Source organism: Maylandia zebra, linkage group LG20 (genome assembly GCF_041146795.1).
Source record: "Maylandia zebra isolate NMK-2024a linkage group LG20, Mzebra_GT3a, whole genome shotgun sequence".
Taxonomy (NCBI): domain Eukaryota; kingdom Metazoa; phylum Chordata; class Actinopteri; order Cichliformes; family Cichlidae; genus Maylandia; species Maylandia zebra.
The window spans coordinates 37851467-37874175 of NC_135186.1; the positions used below are offsets into that span (position 1 = coordinate 37851467).

The following is a 22709-nucleotide window of genomic DNA, read 5'->3' on the forward strand; positions in this document are numbered from 1 at the left end:
AACTATTATGGATGATTTTTAATGAATTTTTGAAATTTCCATAATTGTAGTGTATTGGCTGTATTGAATTGCATATAAATGTCCTTTAATTTCTGAGTAATTTTACAGTAAATCTGGCTGAAACCTGGCACACAGGTACAGTAGGTGTCCCAGAGGAGGGATGTGTTGAAAGTTGTACCTCAACTACTCAGGATGATTTTTAATGAATTTCTGACATTTCCATAATTGTATTGACTGTATCGGGCTGTTTCATTGTAATTTGTGTGCGCGCATGTGCGTGCGACTGTTCGCGCGCGCACGTGTGCGCGGGTATAGGCTTTCAATCGGCACATGAAGCGAAAAGGCGCTACCGTAAAGACTGGTGTAAAAGCGCAAGGAAATTTATGCGGCGGATAAGAGGCGGCTGGCTTGACCGCGGCTCACAAATGACGGCTCACTTTACCGCGGTACAGAGAGGTGGGGAACGCTGCAAAGCTTGGCTCTGTGTAGATTCCCTCTACTGCAGGTACAGCTGATACAGACGCGGCAGCGTGGGGAGGAATAAGACACATGATGTTGGAGCAGAGACTGAAGAGAATATGATATCAACAGGATGCTTCAAGGTGTAAACGTACAGATGAGCTCCAAACGCTTCATCCCCCTGCCCTGTTCAGGTTTGAAGTCATCTCAACATTTTGGAGCCTGAATCTGATAGTTGGGATTATAGTGATGACACGGAGGAAAATGTCAAAATAGCAGAAGCAGCGAGCAAAAAGCTGCTCTGAGCGCTTCAACGGCAATAAAACGTTTTCCTTTGATCATCTTCTACATTTTTAATACAAAGTAAATAAATGTGGTTCTTTACATTTTGGGATAGTTGCCTTGTTTCCTCTTTGTTTGAATCGAGATCTGGAATAATGTGGGCCTGAACTGGCACCAACAAATGTGTTCTGCTGTAACCCGCGAGCTGAGCGCTGATGTGTCGACACCTGTCACTGAAGTAAAACGTCACCACGTCCTGTCCTGCGGTTGGAATGGAGGCGGAGTCAACTGGTTCCGCTGACATGCCTACCTGTAAAACCCCGGTGCGTGTGCGTGTGTGTGTGTGTGTGAGAGAGAGAGAGAGAGAGAGGGCGCACGAACAGATTGATGACACCCTCTGGGGGCGGGGCTCCCGTGGTTTCTGTAACTAAAGGAAGTCCCTCCGTGGGCTCGCCCAGTACAGTTTCACCGCACCGTTCCCTGCGCAGGCATTCCCGACATTCTCCGCGCTCCCTGCTCTGCACCTGTCGGACAGGTGTGGCGGGTTGACTGAGCCGAGCTGCGGAGACACACAGCGCGCGCGGAGCCGTTCGTGGTCACCTATGGGTGAGTGTCTGCGCAGAGCGTGCCCCTGCCTGCAGTCACTGTGGGAGAGGATCCTCACGGGCAAGAAGGCTCCTCAGCCAGCGGGAGCAGGAGGTGAAGAAGAGGATGGAGGAGGACGGAGAGGGACCTGCAGCGACGGGGAGCAGCCCCAGGCCCCGACGCCGCCCCCGAAGCCCCCGAAGGAGACCGCCTCCGAGGGTAGCTGCATCTACACGGCCATGTGGCCCTTCGAGTCCCGGCACCAGGAGGAGCTGTCCTTCCAGGAGGGAGACCTGTTCAGGGTGGTCAGCCGCAGCGGAGACTGGTGGACTGCGCGGAAGATCGACCGCAACGGGCACGTCGTGGCGCAGGGCATCGTCCCCAACAACTACCTGGCGAGGGCAGAGTCCATCAACGTGCAGCCGTGAGTGCAGCTTCCTCTGACGGCTCCCAGAGAGCAGCTCTGACCTCGGAGCTCCGAGGGCCATCCCGGTGTCCGCGATAGACAGAAGCACGTGAGCGGCGTGTCTGTAGTAGAGCAGGTGTTTAGAGGGAGTAGGACATTTCCAGGATCGTTTCAGGGGTAACACACCTGATCCAGCCCCGAGTGTAGACAGCTCAGGTGTCTCATCTGTGAGCCTCTCCTGTCCAACTCAGAGTTTACACTCAAACCCAACAGGAGCAAGGCTTCAGCACAAAGTGCGGCAGTAAAATCATCCATGATTTGATTTAATGCTGCAGGCAGCTGCAGGGGATTTAATGACCTCCACACTGGGGCACCTTTATTTACACAGCATCATATGATTCATCATAAAGTCAGTACAACAGGAAGACACTCAAGCTTCTAAATGTTTACACTGGAAATGTGACGCAGTGCAGCAGAGTGGTATTTCAAGAATGTACAAGTACATTCAGTGTATACTTTGAAAACGTGTCACAGTAATTTCCTATTAATATGTCACTGAACAGGTAAAGGTGTTGACAGGAAAGCTAGAAGATTTCCAGCTTAAAGGCAGAAATTCATTCACATTCAGAATCACGTTTTTTATTATGTTCACGAGGCTGCTGTGCCTCCAGCTGCAGATGCATAAATCAGGATGTGTACACTGAAAAAAGGGGGCTGGCCAGCTCGTGGATTTATGTAAGCATCGTGTATTTAACACAAGTGCCTCATGCTTTAACGTTAAGTGTAACTATATAGTGTAGAAACTACATAATATGCTGAGCTAGATTAAGTTGTTCATATCATGTTTGAGTGAAGTCAATAATATCGCAATATTAAATCCCGCGACACCGGGATTTCAGTCTCGCGCGCTTTGGTTTGAGGAAGACGTCCGCCTCAGTCAAGTCGAGTAGCCGCCTCTACTTTTTTTGGTTTACCGAAAAAAGGACATTGGGTGGTTGTTACATTACACTCAAAAAATAATTCATTGGATGAACGTAATTTTATCTTGCCACTTATATTCCATCTAAACAAATCATGTTATATTAATCCATCTTGATTGTGTTGTGTCAACACGATATATGTGTGTAGGTTTAACATAATATTAACATTAACATTCAATTAATTTGACTTTTGTTCAATCAACATGTTTGCACCACGTTAGTCTAATTAAATTTATTTAAATCCGTCTTATCTTGTTTAAACACTTTGGCACATCAAAAGTCAGTCTTGTTACACGAACTAGTAAAATATTTGTTTGTTACACCAATGATAATCTTGTTGAATGAATGAAAGGTAACTTATGTCTGTAGTACATGTTGTATTCATATTACGTAATGTTCAACCAAAAGAAATCAATGGATTTACAGCAACTTCCAATCCACCCATCTTCTTAGCTTTATCTGGGCTGCGGAAGTGATAGGGCAAGAGGGACAGGGTACATCCTGGACAGGTCGCCAGTCAATCATACAGAGACAAACACCATTTGCACTTCAACACCTTTGGGTAATTTAGAATAACCAGTTACCCTTACAACTGCATGACTTTTAACTGTGGAGGAAACCAGAGTACGCAGAGAGAACCCACTGCAAACTTCACCACACTGTGGATTTGAACCCAGGCTCTTCTTGCTCTGAGGCAACAGCACGAACCACCATGGCATTAATGTGTCAATGCAGACTTAACAAAAGTAGGAAAGCTATGCTTGATGATGCTTTATGTTGTTGTCCTTGACAAGTTAAACCATAAGAAGTAGTAACAGCATACACGTGGTGTGGTTGTCTTCCTCTTGTAACCCCACTGATTGTCCTGTGGTTTGACATCTAATGTGATCTTGTGAATTTCGTGAGTCGACCTCCAAAATCAAATTGGGTGGTTGTTACATGCATAAGATCCAAACTTGTAATTTGAACTAAATAATTCCATGTTTCTATGGTGAACGTAATTAAATCATGTAGCATCTGCATGAAATTCAGCAACTTAATTTGTTCTTGTTGAGATGACATCATACAATCTAGTAAGAGTGGTTCGTTGCTGGACTCATGAAATTCGCAAAATCACATGAGATGTCAAACTGCAGGAAAATCACTGGAGTTATAAGAGGCAGACAACTACACACCCACCACGTGTTTGCTGCTTACTGTGGTTTAACCTGTCAAGGGCAAAAACGTAAAGAAAATTCTGCATCAAGCCTTGAAATCATAGCTTTCCTACTTCTGATGATCCTGTATTGGTGGCATGGTGCTTAGTGCTGCTGTCTCCCAGTAAGAAGGTCCTGGTTCAAACCCACAATCTGGCACAAAGGGTTGTTTGTCTCTATGTGATAGACTGGTGAGCTGTCCGGGGTGTACCCTGCCCTGTAACTATCACTTCAGGGTTATTTCCAGCCCCCCTGCAACCAGGATAAAGACCAGGATGGTAGTTGTTGTAGATCCATTCACTTTTTATGGTAACCAGACTCTAGACTTTGTTGAACATTATGTAATATGAAGACAACGTGTAGTATTTAAGTGACCAACTAGTACTGGGTTAAAAGTTATTGAATAGTGTTGAAATAAAATGACATTGTGGAGGATTAAAATATTCCAAGAGCTCAACTTACTCCATCTAAACATGTTTCAATCGCCTTTTATGAACACAAAATTTATTGAATATGAATAAGTTGTGTTGATTTAACTTGTTTGTTTGCGTGCAACCAATGTCCACTATTAATAATGGATTGGATTTATATAGCGCTTTTCAAGGCACCCAAAGTGCTTTACAATGCCACTATTCATTCACTCTCACATTCACACACTGGTGGAGGCAGCTACAGTTGCAGCCACAGCTGCCCTGGGGCAGACTGACAGAAGCCAGGCTGCCATATCGCACCATCGGCCCCTCTGGCCAACACCAGTAGGCAAGTAGGGTAAAGTGTCTTGCCCAGGGACACAACGACCAGGCCAGAGAGCCCAGGGATCGAACCGGCGACCTTCCGGTTACAGATGCGATTCCCAACCCCCTGAGCCACTATTGAATCAAGTAAATCCAACATGGCCTTTTTTTCAGTGTAACACCTTTATTATCAGCCAGAGTCCACACTGTCCACCTACCTGCCAGGAACTCGCAGCACTGTAAACGCTTCCTTTAACCTTTATCACACATTTATCCTTTATCGCATTAGTAAAACTGAGGTAAGCAGTGAAGCAGAGCGCTGTAAAAAGACACTTTGGGAGTCAAACGGTTGTTTTCTACTGCAGTGAAGTGTGCATGTGCGTCCTGTTTACAGCTCTGCCTAAAAGTGGAAGTTTCTGTAAGTTCTGCTTTCCTGTCACTTCTGTGAAAAGATGCAGGCAGTCAGCATGGGGGGTTAAACAGCAGCCCCGCTAATCAGACGCTTTAGGTCACCGGTGTCCTCGAGGGCCGCAGTCCTGAAACGTTTCCATGTGTCCCTGTTGCAGCACACCTGGATACAATTAGTAGGTCATTAGCCCGACTCTACAGAACCGCATGCTGAGGTGCAGTTCAGCCACTTCATTCATGTTACAGCAGCTCATGACTGACTGAACATGGTGCAATAAAAGTACTTTTTTACAAACACTTATATTTAAATTTACTTGAGTAGGGTTCGGGGTTGCCACCTCGGCATGCAGTCAGGTTCCATAGTCTTGGTAATGACCTACTAATTGTATCCAGGTGTGTTGCAGCAGGGACACATGAGCCGTGTCCCAAAACGTCGGCTGTGTCCTTCGAAGGGCCCGCCTTCGCGGTCTATGTGGGCCGGGTCCTTCGAAGGCCGGAAGTGCGAGGCTGTGAAATGGGACGGTCCAGCCTTCAGATCTGCGTCACCGCTGTGTGGGTGGAGTTTAATAAACTCGCCGTCTGCTCCGTGCTGTCTAAAATATAACAGGACACTGGAGGAAACTCTCGACCGTCTCACTCTTCTGTTTAATCAGTTTTCTGTTTGACGTTTATTCAGCTGTGTGAAAATCCCGGAGGAACCCACCCGATGGATTAATAAAGTTTTATTTAATCTAATAATCTAATAACTTTGATCTCAGCCAAACCGATTTACTCCGGAACAAACAAAACACTGAAAAAAGGCAAACAATTACATTTTTAATTTCTCCGAGTGACGTATATCATGTTTAACCTGAGTAGCGAAAGACAGCGGGGGTCTGAAAACGATGAAGCCGGGAGTCCGCTGCTCTCGCCGGCTGGAGTGACCATTGAACCCCCCGGCTCGCTATCGAGCGGGTGGGTAACAGACGTCTCCAAAGACGTCGGCGCACACTTTTGCAAATATGCGATGTCTTGATAAACTGAGCAGATATTTGATGTTTACACAGCTACTTTCTCCCCTTAATATATGTTAAAAGTTTATTTTGCGGCCAGAAAGATTAATGAGAATAATTTTAAAACTTAGTAGCGCCGCCATTGTTGGAAACTGGAATTTGGGTGAGGTGTGAGGACACACCTGACCCATCCTTCAAATTCAGGGAAAAGGAGGACGCATTTGAAATAGTCGACAACTTGGGACAGCCTTCGTCGCCTGGCTGTGACGTAATCGGCCTTCAAATGCGGCCTCCGGAGGATGCAGCCGACGTGTTGGGACAGCTTTGGAAAAGCTTCAGGACAGCGGCCCTCGAGGACTGGATTTTGACAGCTCTGCTTTAGATGAAAAAATGAACAGTTCACATTATGAAGGTTAAATGTTATTAATGCTCAGCTTTTTAACATTTGATATGAATATTTGGATGCTGTTTATCATGTTTTTGACCTTTTAAAAAACACAAAAACTGAAGCTTCAAAGGCTGCAGTTTCTGTAACGTCCAGCAGGGGCTCCAGCGAGTCTCTCATGTTAACACTTTGCAGCAGAAACAAACATGTTTGCAGCCTGATGCACAAACTTGTTGGTCCCTGGAGATATTTTGTTCTTCGAGTTTGCATTAATGAGGCGTGGCCTCATTGACTGACAGGTGGAGGTGACACAGGCGGCTGTAGCTGTAGCTGTTAGCTGTCTGCTAGGCTTTTAGTCGGACCTCTGAGTTATTAATGACATCATGTGACCAGTATTATGGCTGCTGTGAGGTTACAGTACTAACAGCACATCCAAGAAGGCGGAGCTCCAAGTTTGCAGAGTGAAATTCTAGTATTTTGATTGGATGTTATGGATCAGCAGGTGTCCGAGTGATGCTCCCATAGAGTCTGTGCTGCCCCAGATAGCATCAGCTGATAACCTAGCGCTCCACCCACTCATCCAAACGTGTTCACCTTTGGAAATGGACTGAGACTTCAAAATGTGAACGTATAAACAAGTTACATCCATCTTCTATTTACAGTGTGATAAAACCCCAGCGAGCTGCTCGTCTTTATAACGTCGCACTTTGTGCTGCTCGTTTATTTTTGTGGTTGCGGCAGCTTTATTGATCCTGACTGAGCCGTACGCTGTGAGCACCATGAGAAATGTCACAGCTTTACATCACACCAGCCCGTGTTTGTGTTTCAGCTGTGATGCAAACTGGGACGCACACACCGACGGTCAGCTCACCACTTCTCGTTTTGCCGTTCTCACTCACAGTTTATTGCTTCAGCAGAATGGGAAGTGTGCAAAGTGTGGCTATTCCCGTATGTCACCAGCTGCTCCGTTTAATTATAGAGCTTCTCTGCTCTCCCAATAAACCCTCAGTACTGACTTTACCATCACTATATCCTGCAAGGGCACAAAGCAAAGATGTGCGACCTTCAAAACCTGAAACTGTCACACGGCTCTCAGATTAAATAATGTTTCACAGCCAAAGCTTAGAGCCGTGAGGTCAAACAGCATGCAGTCCAAACCAGAGTGTGAAAGGAACACAACATGTGGACATGAATAGATAATTTTGTTTAAAGCATGAACGGCATGTGTACAAATTTAGGTTATCATTCCTCGGCAAAGCCTTCCAGCTCGCAGCTGAGCAGCATATTTTCACTCATGTGGTTTATTTGGTTTTTCCTAGCAGAGCTGCAGCCAAACATCAGTTTCATTATTGATTCATGTCCTGGTTATTTTAATCAGACTCAGAACAAATCAAATAAAAAATGTCTCGCTTGAATCTCGGAAAGTTTCGGTCCAAACCTAAAGGCCGATTCTCACCTCAGAAAGTACTGTTCGCTTTTCTGGCTGACTGAACAGAAAGCAGAGGCCATTCAAACTGGATTAGCTTGGGCTCAGATCCATTAAAGGTTCCAGTAAATGATCGTGGTGAACTCTTTCCCAACACTGAGAAACTGGAAGAAGCTAAATTGAATGCAGCCAGTGGCAAAATGTTTAGAAATCAAATCCTAGCTGATATCAAACACTGTTCAATGTGAGGGCCCGTCAGTGGCCCAGGCAGCTGTTACACGATCAGCAATCATCCTTCTGCTGGAGTGTCTGTGCAGCTCAAACGCAGGCTCTGTCACATGACCCTGCTGTATGCCATGTATGTTGTCCAGCAGCTCAGGGAGCAGTGTGTACACCGTATACCTGTGGGTCGGTAAAGCTCACCTGGACATGATAGAATAGAATAATCCTTTAATTGTCCCACAAGTGGAAATTTGGTTGCAAAAAAACACATACAAACAGGACAGGACACCGGTATTTACCAAAGCAGAGTACTGCACAGTTATTAAGATTAAATTACAGATAAGTGGCAAACCCAGGTTGTAGTGTGCAAACAGAGCAGGATACTGAACGATGTTTAAATAGTTAAGAATATCTAGAATCATTAGAAGAGTGCAGATTGTGTGATTGTACCTGTGCATTAAAAAGTAGACATGTAACTTCCAAAAAGTTGGCGTATATAAACTGAGAAAAGTAATGTGCAAGTTGTAACAGTAGAAGTTGTTTGGTTGGTGGAAATTGCAGCGCTGACGTAAACATCTGTGTTTGCTGGGAGCAGTTTTGATTGACGATGCTATCGAGCTCAAAGTTACAGTTAGCTGTTACTGTAGAAAGTTAATGTCAGTTACTCGCCTTAGCTCGCTGCCATCACAGCATTTACTGATGGGGAAAAATCAGCACGCACACTCATCTCTGTGCTTGGCATGTTAGACCGGGGCAGCGTTCGATAAGTGGAGAGTCCTCTTCACACACTGAGGTTAATTATGGAGTTCCACAGGGTTCAGTGCTAGGACCGGTTCAGTTTACTAGGGCTGCCACGATTAGTCGACTATCAAAATTTAATTTAATAGTCGACGCGTCGTTTGAAGCTTTGTAAGATCCTGAAAGACGCAGGAATAAGCAATAAGATTTAAGAGTGTAAGACAGAAGATGGCAGCACTGCATGTACAAGGACCAGCTGCCATTAAACACTGAAGAAGAAGGAGCTGTCTCCAGTATCGTCCGGTCTCAGACGAGCGCGGTCGTTTTATTTTGTAAAGCTGTTTACTTTAAGAACACGGGGTGCTGTTGGAGGAGGTGCTCAGTCTCTACAATCCAGCTCATAGCGATGCCTCTTTAAGACCACCGAACTCTACGTTACAACCCAAACATAGTTTTACTCAAACTCTGTTTTCCTGAATCTTTCGAATAATAAGAAGGTAATAATAAACACCAGGGTCCGGTCCAAACAGTAAACTGACACACCTCATCTCAAGTGTTTACATCCTGCAGGAGTTTAAAATTTATTGTTGTGTAAATTTTTAACTCAGTCAAGTGAGAAACTAAGGCCACCTCTCCACGCCCACAGCATGAAGCAGAGGTTTCTGCAGTGTGCAGGTCTGAAACATTCAGATGTGTTAACACAACAGTCCTCACAGGAGTAGGTTAAAGGGCATGACAACACAGTTGGAAACAAACTGAATGACTGTAGCTGTTTGGAAGTGCTGCAGGAGCACGGCTTAGGTTTGTAAAGCTGCATCTGTACAAAGGAGGAACCCAAACACCTCCTCGGCGGACCGTGGACTCCTCTGTACCACTGTGTGCTGGAGTCAGTGTGAGGCCGTCTGTCCCACAGCCTGGACCAAACTGGCTCATCAGCAGGACAACGATCCAAGCGCAGCAGCAAATCTCCAACTGAACGGCTGCGACGGTCCGAAGTGCAGAGCTCAGAGAGCTGTGCATGAACGAATGCTGCAGACCTCAATGAGCTGAAACAGGAGTGTCTTTGTCTGCACTCTTTATTACCACAGACTCAAATCTGCAACCGTAAAAATGAAAAGATGCAAATGATGCAAACAAAGCCGTCGGAAACTGTTGTCACTGTGGTTGGACGTGGACAGTAGTTCTGACTGTTTACTTCTGTTCATTGTTATGGTCGCAGATTTGAACCTGTGACGACAGACTGCAGAGGAATCATGCATCCTCTCCTCTTTAAAGACATGTTTTAATTGACTGAGCTTTCAGCCTCAGGTCACTGCCGCAGGTTTAATGAGAGCCCAATGTTAGCTAGCATCTGTCCGTGCTGTACAACATCAGGCGGAAGGTTTGAACCTGCACAGCGAGCTCCTGATAATTATCTTTCTGTCTCGATCCAGATGGTTTTATGGGAAGCTGAGCCGCTTCGAGGCCCAAAATCACCTGATGGCCCCAGGAAACGAAGAGGGAGCCTTCCTCGTCCGGCAGAGCGAGAAAGACGACATCGGATACGTCCTGTCAGGTAAGTGGACAGGGAGGGCCTTTACAAGCACGAGGAGGGGCTACAGAAAACCCCAACAGAGGCTCTAACGAATCCTCCTCATGTCAGCACTGAGATGATGCAGTGAACATGTGCTCCAAAGGTGGATACTGTCGACAGGTAACAGGTTGAATCAGCCAATAAAAACCAGGCCTAGCAGAGACAGCGTTAAACGGGCTGTGATTTTGACACTTTTTCACCTGAGCCAGGTGAGTCTCTGGGTTCATCAGGGAGCTGATTGGTTAATCGTTTCTGCAGCCGGCGCTGCAGTGTTCATTATAACTGAGATTATCACTGAGAGCTGTGCTTTTTCCACTGATGTTTAGTTTCTGTTTTCTGAGGTCATGACAGCAGAAATAAAAAATAACCGTAGCAATAAAAATGAGGTCTCGTGTCCTGTTGAGACTCGTCTCTGACTCCGTCCGTCTTCCTGTAGTGCGATCCGGCAGCCGCGTGAAGCACTTCAAGATCCACCAAGGAGATGATGGTTTCCACATCGAGCCCAAGCATCATTTCAGCTCGCTGATCGACGTGGTCGACTTTTACTGCGCCAACAGCCTCAACACCACCGGCCAGCTGGGCAAGCCCTGCAAGAAGGTGAGTCTTCATACCGCCATCATTTATTCGCTCCTCTTGTCTGTGTGACGGGGCCGCTGGCCGGGAGCAGCCTTTAGTTTTGCATGGATGTGAATGTCTGAGGTGCACGCTTCTGTTTCCTCCATCAGAAAAGGCCAGAAACCCAGGATTTGAACCACTTCACGGTGGACGAGTGGGAGCTCCCGAAGGAGGAGTTCACGCTGGAGGAGGAGCTGGGCAGCGGCTTCTTTGCTGATGTTTACCGCGGCCGCTGGAAAAACCACATCAGCGTCGCCATCAAGATCCTGAAAAGCGGTATTTTATTTTCTGCTGCTCACAAACACAAGTCTGCTCAAACGCTTTCAAGCCGTCATTAGCCCCGCCCCCCGCCTTTCATTCAGTGCTGTAACATGACTGAAAACATTAAACACGGCTGTGGAAACACTGAGGACAGCACGCTGACCCTCATGCAGACAGCACATTACAAACGAAACACACGGTGAAGAATTTTATTTCTGTCATGAGGAAGTGAGAGTTTTCCTTCCTCCGGAAACAGCAGCACCTCCGGCCAATAAGACATCATAAGGATGGAGAGAAACTCAAAGACAAATGTGAACACATGCTGAACGATGCCTCTGATGCTTTCACAGACACACAAGTTGGTTTTGTTTTTTGTCCATCCAACAACCCAAAACCCACAGAAAATTACACTCAGGTGGACATAAAAGACAAAAAAGTCATCAAATAGTCTGCGGCTCCAGAAATGCGTCTTCTTCCAGCTGTAGATCCCTCCCTCGATGTGATTGGACCACAGGCCCGGTCTCGTTCCTGGGCATCGGATAAATGTGCGTCACGCCGCAGTCGGAGCCTCTGAACCTGCAGGGTTACCGTAGTGCCCGCATCTCACCTGCAAGGCCAAGAGTAACAATGTAGTGTGGCCAAAATAGGAAGAAAGTGGGAAAGGGCCCCAGCGTGGAAACTCACCCGGCGTGTGAATAATGGCGGCGTACAGGCTGAAAGAGACGGAATTACAGGCTGCCGCAATAAAAACGCGTCACCTGACTTTAAACGTGATCCGAAGGTCAGCCTGATCAGCTCAACGCGGGGCGCAAGGACACCCGACGCAGGTTTACACGTGAGGGCATGAGCGCGGGAGCATGAGCGCGGGAGCATGAGCGCGGGAGCATGAGCGCGGGAGCAGGAGCAGGCTCCCGCTTGAGTTATAAAGTGTGAAACGTCTGGCATAAGTGACTCCGGGCAGGTTTTGAGCTGCAGGTGAACTTCTCAGCACGTTAGAAATGTTCTTGTTCTGGAACCTGCAGCTGATGTTTCAGGTTAAAACACTGAAACAAAGATGATAGAAATATGCAAAGTTATGGTGACATTAGATGCTTGAGTCTTGTCATGCATCCGTTTCTAAACCAGCTCCGTGCCGTGAAGCAGGGGCTGCAGGAGATGAGGACGGGCCGGCCTGTGATTGGTCAGCTGACAGTGAGAGGCACTTCAGGGCGACATCGACGAGCCACTCGAGCTCTTTCCGAGGATCGGTTCAAACAGCATCACAAAGAAAGAGGCGCTCGCACGCTCCGCAGGTTTGCATATGCAAGCGATGCTGCGGGAGACCAGCGCCACGTTTCTAAAGCAGAGCTCGTGTTTGGTGTTTGGTCTCCATGATAAGCTGGGCAAACTATCCAATAGTACTTTCCATGGAAACAACCGGCTGTTTCCCGCTGTTGTCTGCTTTGCATACGGTACATTTAAATGTTTGAGCCCTACAGCAACGATACAGTAAGGGTCAGGCTCTCAGGACTTTAATTTGAGATGCTGCTCAGTGAGGCTTTCAAAGCTCAGCTTCAAAATCAGGAAAGAGAAATCTTCCTGAAACATCCGGCTCAGGCGGAGCCGAGCATTTCTCAGAGAGGGGTCTCCGAAATCTCAGCGCGCCTCCCTCTAAATGTCTTCGTATACCCCAGTCATTAACTGGTCCTTCAGTAACACGCTGAATGATCCACCAGCGTCGTGCTGATCATCTTTTTAATACAGTCTTTGTTATTATCCAACAACAATCTAGACAAGAGGCACATTTCTCTTTATAATTACAGTGTCATGTTTTCCACCTTTGAGTACAGTTGTTGTGCCTTTCAGGTCATTTCTCTCACCCGTCTTCCTCTTTTCTCGTCTGTCTGTTTTCGCCTTTTTATTTCTGTCCTGCTCTCAGACTCGGAGCTGAACCACAAAGAGTTTCACGGGGAAGTTCAGATCCTAAAGCGCCTGCGCCACCGTCACCTCATCTCGCTGTTCGCCGTGTGCACGGCGACCATGCCGTACTACATCATCACCGAGCTGATGGAGAAGGGCAGCCTGCTCAAGTTCCTCAGAAGTAAACCTCAGCTTTGTTTCCAGTGAAAGATCAGAGTTCAGTGTGCTGTGTAACGTTGGACAGCGAGGGCTTTGATTATGGTTACAGCCTCAGCATCGAGCTCAGCGGGCGGTCAGCAGGGGGCGCTCTCTGTCTGTTCTCAGGGAAACAAACAGCTGTCAAACTGCCAGCTGCTGCAAAGCCTCGGAAACGTGCCAGATAGCTACACACGTATATTTATATTCAGCAAAGTCACAAACGTATGGGAGGGAGATATTTCAGAGATGGATTTTATATCTCAGATATAGATTTCACATATCTGAGATCAATTTTATATTCCTGAGACATCATGTTTGTGATCTGGTCCCAGTTTCTGGGTTACAGCTCCTGACCCTCCTCTTACCGCTGGAACCATCTGTCCATCTTCCACATCTGTCCCAGCGGCGGTCACCGTGTCTGGTTGGTCGTCCAGCAGCTGTGTGTCACGAAGTCCCCCAGAACCTTAGCCTTGTTATCCTCCACCACCTTTGGTGATATCTCCCACCTAGATTTGTTTTTTAATGCTGTCGGCGTTAATCTCATTAAAATCTCCTTAACGCTGTAACTGCATTTTTATATCTATTTTTTTATTTCTTCTGTTTAGAATGAAACTTAGTGCAACTCTTTTCTGCTTACATTTCATTATGATCATAACAGCTAGTTTCCCCACACGCAGACAGCGATATTAAATCATTATCTGTCAGGAAATCGCAGCTGAGCATCAACATACAAACACATGATCAATTTTCACTTAAATCTGAGAAACGATTTCCAACCTGTGAAATCCGACCCTCAGGGGAGCTCGTGAATGCAGCACCGAGCTCCTGTAACAGCTGCTGAGTGGATGAAATCTGGAGCAGGTACTGATGGTGGTTTGGAGTTTCTGGTGTTCAGTGGAGCAGCTCCATCTGCTGATCCAGAGACGTTCAGGTGGAGAATTAGAACCATCGAGTTCCAGAACCCGTGGTCGGGCTTCTGGAACTCGATGGACCTCCATGACTGGGTGGAGAGGCGCTTCTGTTCAACAGGTGGGCTTGACGAGTGGGAGACAGTCAGACTGTGTGTGGGGAGGGAAGGGGCCACTGTCCACTGAATCAGCAGCAGGAGATGGGTGTTCGATAAACTCAGACCTTTTACTTACCGGCGCACTCACTTCATCTGCATCGTTCTCTCACTCAGGTCCAGAGGGCCAAATACAAGACGTCGCATCCCTCGTTGACATGGGAGGCCAGGTGGCTGATGGGATGTCATATCTGGAGGAGATGAACAGCATCCACAGAGATCTGGCGGCTCGAAACGTCCTGGTGGGACATGACTACATCTGCAAGGTGGCCGACTTCGGCCTGGCCAGAGTCATCAAGGTAAGCGGAGGAGGAGCTGTCGATCTCTAAGTGGAGCACGGCTCAGCTCTGACGGCAGAGTCTTGTTTTTCCCTTCAGGAGCCGTTTTACATCTCAGAAGACAAAAAGATTCCCTACAAGTGGAGCGCTCCCGAGGCCATCAGCCACGGGAAGTTCTCCATCAAGTCCGACGTCTGGTCTTTTGGCATTCTGCTCTACGAGATCATCACCCGTGGAGGAGTTCCTTACCCAGGTTAGTCCACGAGAGAGATTCATTCAATTACTGATGTCTTGATCGTCACGTGTGTGTCTTTAGCTTTATCACAATAATCGTGATTATCCCAAAAGCTTGACTCTGCTCATCTGGATGCAGCGAACACGTCAGACTAACTTCTGCTAACTTGAGTAACCTTTAAATCCTCTCAGGGACGCCTGCACGTTAAACTTTACTGTAACAGCTGAGCGAGCGCCGCGGCTGCATCGCTGTGTTTCAGGAGCTGAAGGAGCGCTTGGTGAAAAACGGTGGCCTCCCCCCAACCTCGCAGCTCGTGCAGTATTTATTAACACGTGCAGCCCTCTAGCTGCACACTCTGCTCATGTCACAGTCCACGTGTGCTTGAATGCGATTGGCCGGTTTGCACAAGGAAAAGAGATAAGTGAGTTCCTTAAACGTGCATAAATGTGGACTTTATGAATCTCTGCAGTAACCAGAATAAATAACCAGAGCGAGCCAGCTGACCACTCCCACTATCTGACTTTCATACTGTCTACGTATTCAGAATTACAGCCTTCACATACATATGAGGCACTTACAGCTTTTCCAAAGCTACATAAATCCAGCAGATCTCCACATGAAAAACATTTAAGCTGTGATTAAAAACTGCTCTCAGATCAGTTTCAGTCCCACTGCAGGACTCCCGTCAGTCTGAGGACTGAGCCCAGTTCTGATGATCTATCAGACACAGAGGAGCACAGAGAAGTGCTGGTATCCTGAAGTTTGATCTGAAAACTTCACCAAACGGTGCATTCTGGGTAAACCCGTTTTTATGCGGGATCAGAGTCCAGGTGCACTTCTTTGTGAGGTTTGTCTGATTTCGTGTTGGCGTGTCACTGTGTGATGGAGATGCACTGCACACTAAGGTGAGGGTTTACAGAGCTGCTGCCCGACACAGCTCAGCTGCTCTGCAGATATTTGAGCTAACACAAAGCACTCTTCATCACTTGTCCTCCTCTCCTCCCTCAGCTTACAGTAACCAGGAAGTGTACCAGCAGGTAACCCTGGGATACAGGATGCCCAAACCGCCCAACTGCCCAGACTTTCTCTATGAAATCATGAAGCGGTGCTGGAGCACCGAGCCGGCCGACCGGCCCGACTTCAGGGTACTGAGGGTCAAACTGGAGTGCAGCTCGTATGAGTTAGAGACGGCACAACCCTGAACTGCTGCAGTACAGATGGAGCGCCACAGGGGGCAGCAGAGAGGCAGCAGAGAGGCAGACACAGAGCAGCGACTGCAGAGCTCTTCAGTGAGGACGCGCTTCAAAGAGCAGAACCACCGAGAGTCCGCAAAGACTGCAGCTGACTCACACCACCACCACCATCTTCACCAACATCACCATCATCATCACCAACACCATCACCAACATCACCAACACCATCACCACCACCACTACCAACATCACCACCACCATCATCACCACCAACATCATCACCACCAACATCACCACCACCACCACCAACACCATCACCACCACCATCATCACCACCAACATCATCACCACCACCACCATCACCTCCATCCCCACCACGTCATGATATCGTGTCATTTCATGATGTTGTTGAAATGGAGCTAAACCCTTGAGGACTGCAGAGGGTTCTTTATGAGCAGCTGTATCACTGATTAATGAGCATGTTAGTTTGTCATGTGAGCATCTTTGGGTTTAAATGAGTCATTTTCATCATATTCTCGTATGTTTTTCTACCAACGGTAAATAAATTCTGAGCTTTGACTTTAAAATCAGTCCGCTCACTGTGCTTGGTCATTGCCAGTTCGCGCTAGTAATCCAGGCTGCAGGTGCCTGACTAACCATCAGGTTATTTCAGGCTCCGGTTCACTAAACCCGGCCCGCAGAACTCCAGACAGACTTGCGGCACTGGCAGGTGTTGTGTGTCAGTTTATGTTCCTGGACAGGTGTTTTCCTCCTGGTTTTCCATCAGACTGATCTCAGACCTACCTCAGGTCCATGCTACCAGTGAAGATTTCCCACTTTTGAAGGGAATCTGGGGGTGTGGAGGGGCTGGTGGTGGCTCTTTGCCAGTAATGGGAGTGATAATGTTTGGAGTCAAACATGGGAAAGTCTCTTTTTATTCAGATTTATAATTATTGTAATTTAGGGTAGGCCAGCATGTCCATAGTGTCGTAGTAAGCACCCAGAGATCCCCGGTTTGTGCCGGTGGTCCCTGACAGGGTCACAGCCTGGCGTGGCTCAACGAGCAGCTGGAGGAAGTGTTGTTTATGAGTCGTTACCATAAACATGAACAGGCCTGTTTGTGCTATGAGGCTGGGCTGAAACCATAAACCAGGCTTGTTGCAGGCGAGGTTCTGAGCACGGGCCTGTCTCGCTCCACCTACCAGGACTCACCTGTGGCTGAGGTGAGGCCGTCAGACCTGCTCGAATGAACAGCTGATGAATCTTTAGAGCGTCTCTGCGTTCTTGTCTTTAGAGACACTGGAATCCTTTCAGTCCCTTCTCATTGATGCCCCGCCCCCTAACTGGGACCTCCCTGCAGCTCTGATAGGTCCCAGCCTTGCAGTTGAGGTTTGCTGATGTTGTAACCGCCATGAACAGTCTGCTCGCTTCAGAGTCCTCAAAGATGATTGGCCAATGCAGGTTTCCACAAAGTGATGTAACATGTGAAATATGATATTTTCCTGTTAATGCTGACAAACTGCTACAAATACACTCTGCATATCATGTCCTCTCATCAACCAGCGTCATGAAGCATCTGTGGGTCCAAGCGCTCCTTCAGTTCCTAGATCGCAGGGCGGTCGGTGCTGCCCTCTGTGGTCTTAATGCGGTGCACGTGAGCTGAGAAGCAAATGCAAAAATCATCAACCGGTGAGAGCACGGTGACTTCCTGTGATCGGGTTTATTACACCGACTACGAGCACAGGCGTTTTACAACATGTCAGCTTTTATATGGCATACTCAGCCTCACACGTGCAGGTTATTGCATTCAGATTTTCAGTAAACTTGACCTCTGACCTTCATCACTTCTCCTCTCCTCCCTCAGCTTACAGTAACCAGGACGTGTACCAGCAGGTAACTGTGGGATACAGGATGCCCCAACCGCCCAACTGCCCAGACTTTCTCTATGACATCATGCTCCAGTGCTGGAGCGCCGAGCCGGCCGACCGACCCGACTTCAAGTCCCTGAAGGCCCAGCTGGGCCGAGAGGAGCTGGAGTGACACACACACACACACACACACACACACACACACACACACACACACACACACACACACACACACACACACACACACACACACACGGACTCTTTGAAGCTCGTCTTCTTGCAAAACTTCATCTGGTCATCCCTGAGAGCACAGAGAAGTTTGGGTAACAGCTCCCATCATAAGCTAACGAGTTTAGTGAGCCAATCATCTGCAAATTACTGCAGGACGAAAGACGGGTTCACAAACTGTTTTATCTGTTTTGTCCTCCATGGCTGAAGCTGGAGGACGGCCGAGACACTGAGCCGTCAGTGTTTTTAATCACATTAATCATGTTTCACGAGCTTTCCTCAGAGCAGATGAAACCACACGCCTCACGTGATGCTTTAGAAGCAGTGTTGGGGAGTAACGGAATACATGTACCGCCGTTACGTATTTAGAATACGAAATATAAGTAACTGTATTCCGTTACCGTTTAAAAAGGTGGTATTCAGAATACAGTTACTTTGTTGAAATAAATGGATTACACTGCGGTACTTTCCTGTTTCATATTGTCGCGGGTCAGGACTGTTTGGGTTTTGTTTGACAGCTACGTTCTGTTGTTCCAGGCGGCAGCGTTACGGTTGCCATGGTTACAGGGCGACGCTCTCTCTCTCTCTCTGCGACTGTGTGTTTCCTGGGTGAGAGAGCGCCTTTTCGTTGTTGTTGTTGTGCTAAGCTAACAGGCAGAATGCTACAAGCATAGCTCTAAAGAATGTAGCATCATGGGCAGTGTAGTCCGTGTTGCAGGGAGAATGGACTGCCATACACGTTATGTGTCTGTGAGCGCGAGGAGGGAGAAAAAGGTACGAGTTGTCATCGAGCAAAAACGGGAGCTGGAAGCATGTAAATATAATAATAACCACTGCAGCCAAGAAGAGAGCCTGACGAGCCCAGCTGTAAGTAAGCTATTAAGACTCGACTGTACACCGTGTTCGTGTTTTCCTCCGAAAACAACAAGTTCCGTTGGAGCAGCCTTTCAACGCCTCTCTCCGTCTGTCGCAAGAAAAGTTGACCCACACAACAAAGTAGAGCTATTTTTCGGCTACGAGCCGACAGGGACCCCGCCGTATTATGCTGGGCTTACACTGTGCGATTTTTTCAGTCGCGCGATTCAGCTCCTGCTCAAACTGTACGATTGACTCGCAGGGGTTAGAAGTTCATAGGTCACGATGCAGGTCTCACACTATACGGCCCGATGCTCTGATGCGACCTGAGTGCTCACACTGTGCGTCCATAAAATGAAGGTTATAACAGAAATTCTGTCGCTCGCTCTCCCTCTCCGTCTTTCACTCACACAGACACACCACCACCATCAACTTTGCTAAATTGCTAATGAAAAACATGATCAGGCAGCTGTGATTGAGCAGCAGTGTAGATCCAACTGTTTTCACGGTTGTTGTGGTCGTGATAATTTTGTGAGGCCACATCGAAAGGGCTCGGATGGTTCTACAGGTTGTGCCTCCATCGCTTGTGTCCAGATCACACGCTGCACTGCCGTGCTACGCCGTCTTTTTCGCTGACATTTGTGTTTGCGCGTGCGCAGTGTGGCAAACTGCGGTGACACCCTCACGACCAAGCGATTGATGATCGGGAGCTGGTCGTGAGGTGTCAATCGCTTCTCGTTACCCCACGTATACTACACTATGCACGACGCACGATGAAGGCCAAAATCGGGCCGATCGCCAAAACGGTCGCACGACTCAAAAATCGTCTCAAAATGGGCCAAAAAAAATCGCACAGTGTGAGCCCAGCATTAGTCAGAGGTCCCTTTACTACAGTTCGGAGTCGCGGACCTTCAGTAATAGTAATAAATCACACAGCAACAGTACATTCACGTTGTTGTAAAAAGCATGATAATATTGTAGCGGGTCAGGGCTGTTCGGGGTTCTGCTTGTACAGTTATGTTTTGTGTATGTTGCCATGGTGACGGGTGACGCCCTCTCGCTGCGACGGTGTGTCCTTCCGGGGTCAGAGGGCGCCCTATGTGTGTTGTGGTTGCCGCGCTGAGCAGTTAGCTAGTGGCAGTGTGTTCTTCTGCAAATGTAATAAACGGCTGTGCTCCCTGGCTAGCTCACGGGAAGCAAGACCAAACGATACCTCCGTCTCCTCCTTGTCTGAACTCGCCACAATATATTAAGTAATCCAAAGTATTCAGAATACGTTACTGTCATTGAGTAACGTAACGGAATAGGTTACAGAATACATTTTGGGGCATGTATTCTGTATTGGAATACGTTTTAAAAGTAACCTTCCCAACACTGTTTAGAAGCTACTCATAGCCTCGCTTTGACCTCTGATCTGACCTCTTACTGCCCTCAGGTACCAGTATGCAGAAGCCTAAATTAAATGAAAGTGACTTACATTAAACTAAACAGGACGTGTGACAAAACCAAAGCTTCTGCCTGGAATGAGGTCCCAGCAGTCACGGTGTCTTTGGAAAAGTAATAAAATGCCTTAATGTCGCAGGTTCCTGGTCCCTGTCAAACCGCTTTAGTTTGAGTCTCTGCGGCCTGACGAGGCGACGCTGCAAACGTTTACTCAGCAAACTGAAGCGTCGAACACAGCAGTGAAGCGAGGCTCGAGAGGCTGGTGCTGAGAAATGCTTCCTGCACTTTTTCGGGCTTCACTCGTTGTTTCAGGTTTTATTTTGTTGTCACTGTGATGCACTTTTTAAAGCGAATGATTGTGTTGTAGGTCATCATCGTTGGTAATATTACTGACATTTTCCTGCTCTGTAACACTTTCAGCAGCTCTGCTGTCTCAGAATAATATTTTCTTCTATGTGAACTTTGTTTACAAACACATTTCATGCAGAGAATAAAAGAAGAAGAAAATCAATTTGCATAAGATTAGAAAGTAACGGTGCAGCTGTAGTGTCCATCTGTGGCCTGCAGGGGGCAGCGCAGTCTCAGGAGCTGCTCTCAGTATATTAAATATGAGTTTTATAAGTTTCTGAAGAGCGAAGTTTTTCCTGCACAGCTGTGAGGAGAGAGGCTGACGCTGCTTACTCTGAAATCAGACCATTCTTCATTTTTCAAAATCAATTAAAAAAATCTGATGATCAACAAACCAAAGACTCACTATTTCTTTGCTGTATGAGAACTTTAGTGTGTGTGTGTGTGTGTGTGTGTGTGTGTGTGTGTGTGTGTGTGTGTGTGCGCGCGCACTGAGGTCATGTGACTGGTTTGGTAGGTTCTGGTTGGCTCTCTAGGAGACGTTTCCAGAAATCTGCTCCAGTTTTCCTCTGAACTTTCTGAAGGACATCTTCTGTCGCTGAACTGAGAGGCATCGTCTTTAATTTTCATCTTCATCTTTGTTTGAGTGAGCTGCTGGAAAATCCTGTCGTGAGGACATTAATGTTGGATGACAATGTTTATGCTCCAGAGTATCAAGCCCCAAATTAGTCAACGTCTGGGTCCTTTCTCAGCCTCGATAAAAGCCGCCGCTCAGAATCTTGGGATCATTGTTGATCAGTCTGTGCCGTTTGATGCTCATATCAAGCCTGTGACCCGCTGCTGCTTTTTTCATCTAAGTATTGCTAAACTCAGGACTCTCATCTCCAAAGGTGAAATGGAGATGCTTGTCCACGCCTTCATCTCCTGGTTAGACTATTGTGACGCACTCTTTTCCTGTCTGTCTAAGGCTTCCTTCCCCCCAAGTGATCCAAAATGCTGCAGCAAGGCTTTTAACCCACAATAATAAGCTCTCCCATATCTCTCCCATGTTAAAGTCCTTGCACTGGTTTCCAGTTGGGTACAGGTATCAGTTTCAAATCCTCACGTTTACGTTCATATCTGTAGGAGGTGAGGCCCTCACAGATATCACTGCGCTTCTCCAAAGCGGACATCCCCTGATAGCGCTCTCCTGATTAGTCCACGGACCCGTCTGAAAACGAGGGATCGCGCTTCTGTGGCTTCTCTTAAAACACTTCTGTTAGACAGGCGTCAGGGTAATGTTCCTGTGAAATGTTTTTATTTGATATGCTTTTATATTCCCATGTGACGCACTTTGTAACAGCATCTTGTCTTATAAAGATCTGTATAAATACATTTTACTTGCTTTATCATTCTTATTTCATTCTGAGGCTGGAGCCTGGCTAAAGCGCGTGCAGCAGCGAGGCTCTGACTCCGCAGGTATCAAACCTGAATCTTTTTGCTCTTTGATGTTTTAATGAAACGAAAGCGGGGCGCAGCCAGCGCTCTGTGCGTAAGGAGCCGTTTCCATCAGTGCTGTTACATCTGCTGCAGGTAACTGGGTCAGTAACGCCTGGCATCCTGCGCAGCTCAAGTTCACACAGCGCTGGGAGAGTTATAGAAGCACAGCGGCGCCAACACGACAAACTTCCAGCAGACAAGGTCAGCGCTGCGCGTGCACGCCCCGTTAACCCAGTTCATCCACAGGGCTGGTAGAAATAGAGCGACACTCTGAGTGACGGAGCTTTAAAGGAGACGGGTCACAGGCGCCTCTGCATCACTCGCTCCTCCTGTAGGCGTCAGGTTGAACCCTGAGCGCGT

The 22709-nt window shown here is 47.4% G+C and overlaps 1 protein-coding gene across 2 annotated transcripts; it reads left to right on the forward strand.

The window, feature by feature from the left end:
• The first annotated feature begins 1186 nt into the window (after positions 1-1186).
• ptk6b (PTK6 protein tyrosine kinase 6b) lies at positions 1187-21263 on the forward strand. Of its 2 annotated transcripts, none has more exons than XM_076878334.1 (8): positions 1187-1750; positions 10247-10368; positions 10823-10983; positions 11112-11277; positions 13181-13342; positions 14540-14721; positions 14800-14953; positions 17993-21263. In XM_076878334.1, the coding sequence occupies exons 1-8, from the start codon at positions 1344-1346 to the stop codon at positions 18166-18168; spliced, it is 1530 nt and encodes a 509-aa protein (XP_076734449.1). In that variant the 5' UTR covers positions 1187-1343; the 3' UTR covers positions 18169-21263. The 2 variants fall into 2 exon arrangements, with proteins under 2 accessions (XP_076734449.1, XP_004567647.1); XM_004567590.5 differs by lacking the exon at positions 17993-21263 and adding an exon at positions 15944-16718.
• Positions 21264-22709: the final 1446 nt, after the last annotated feature.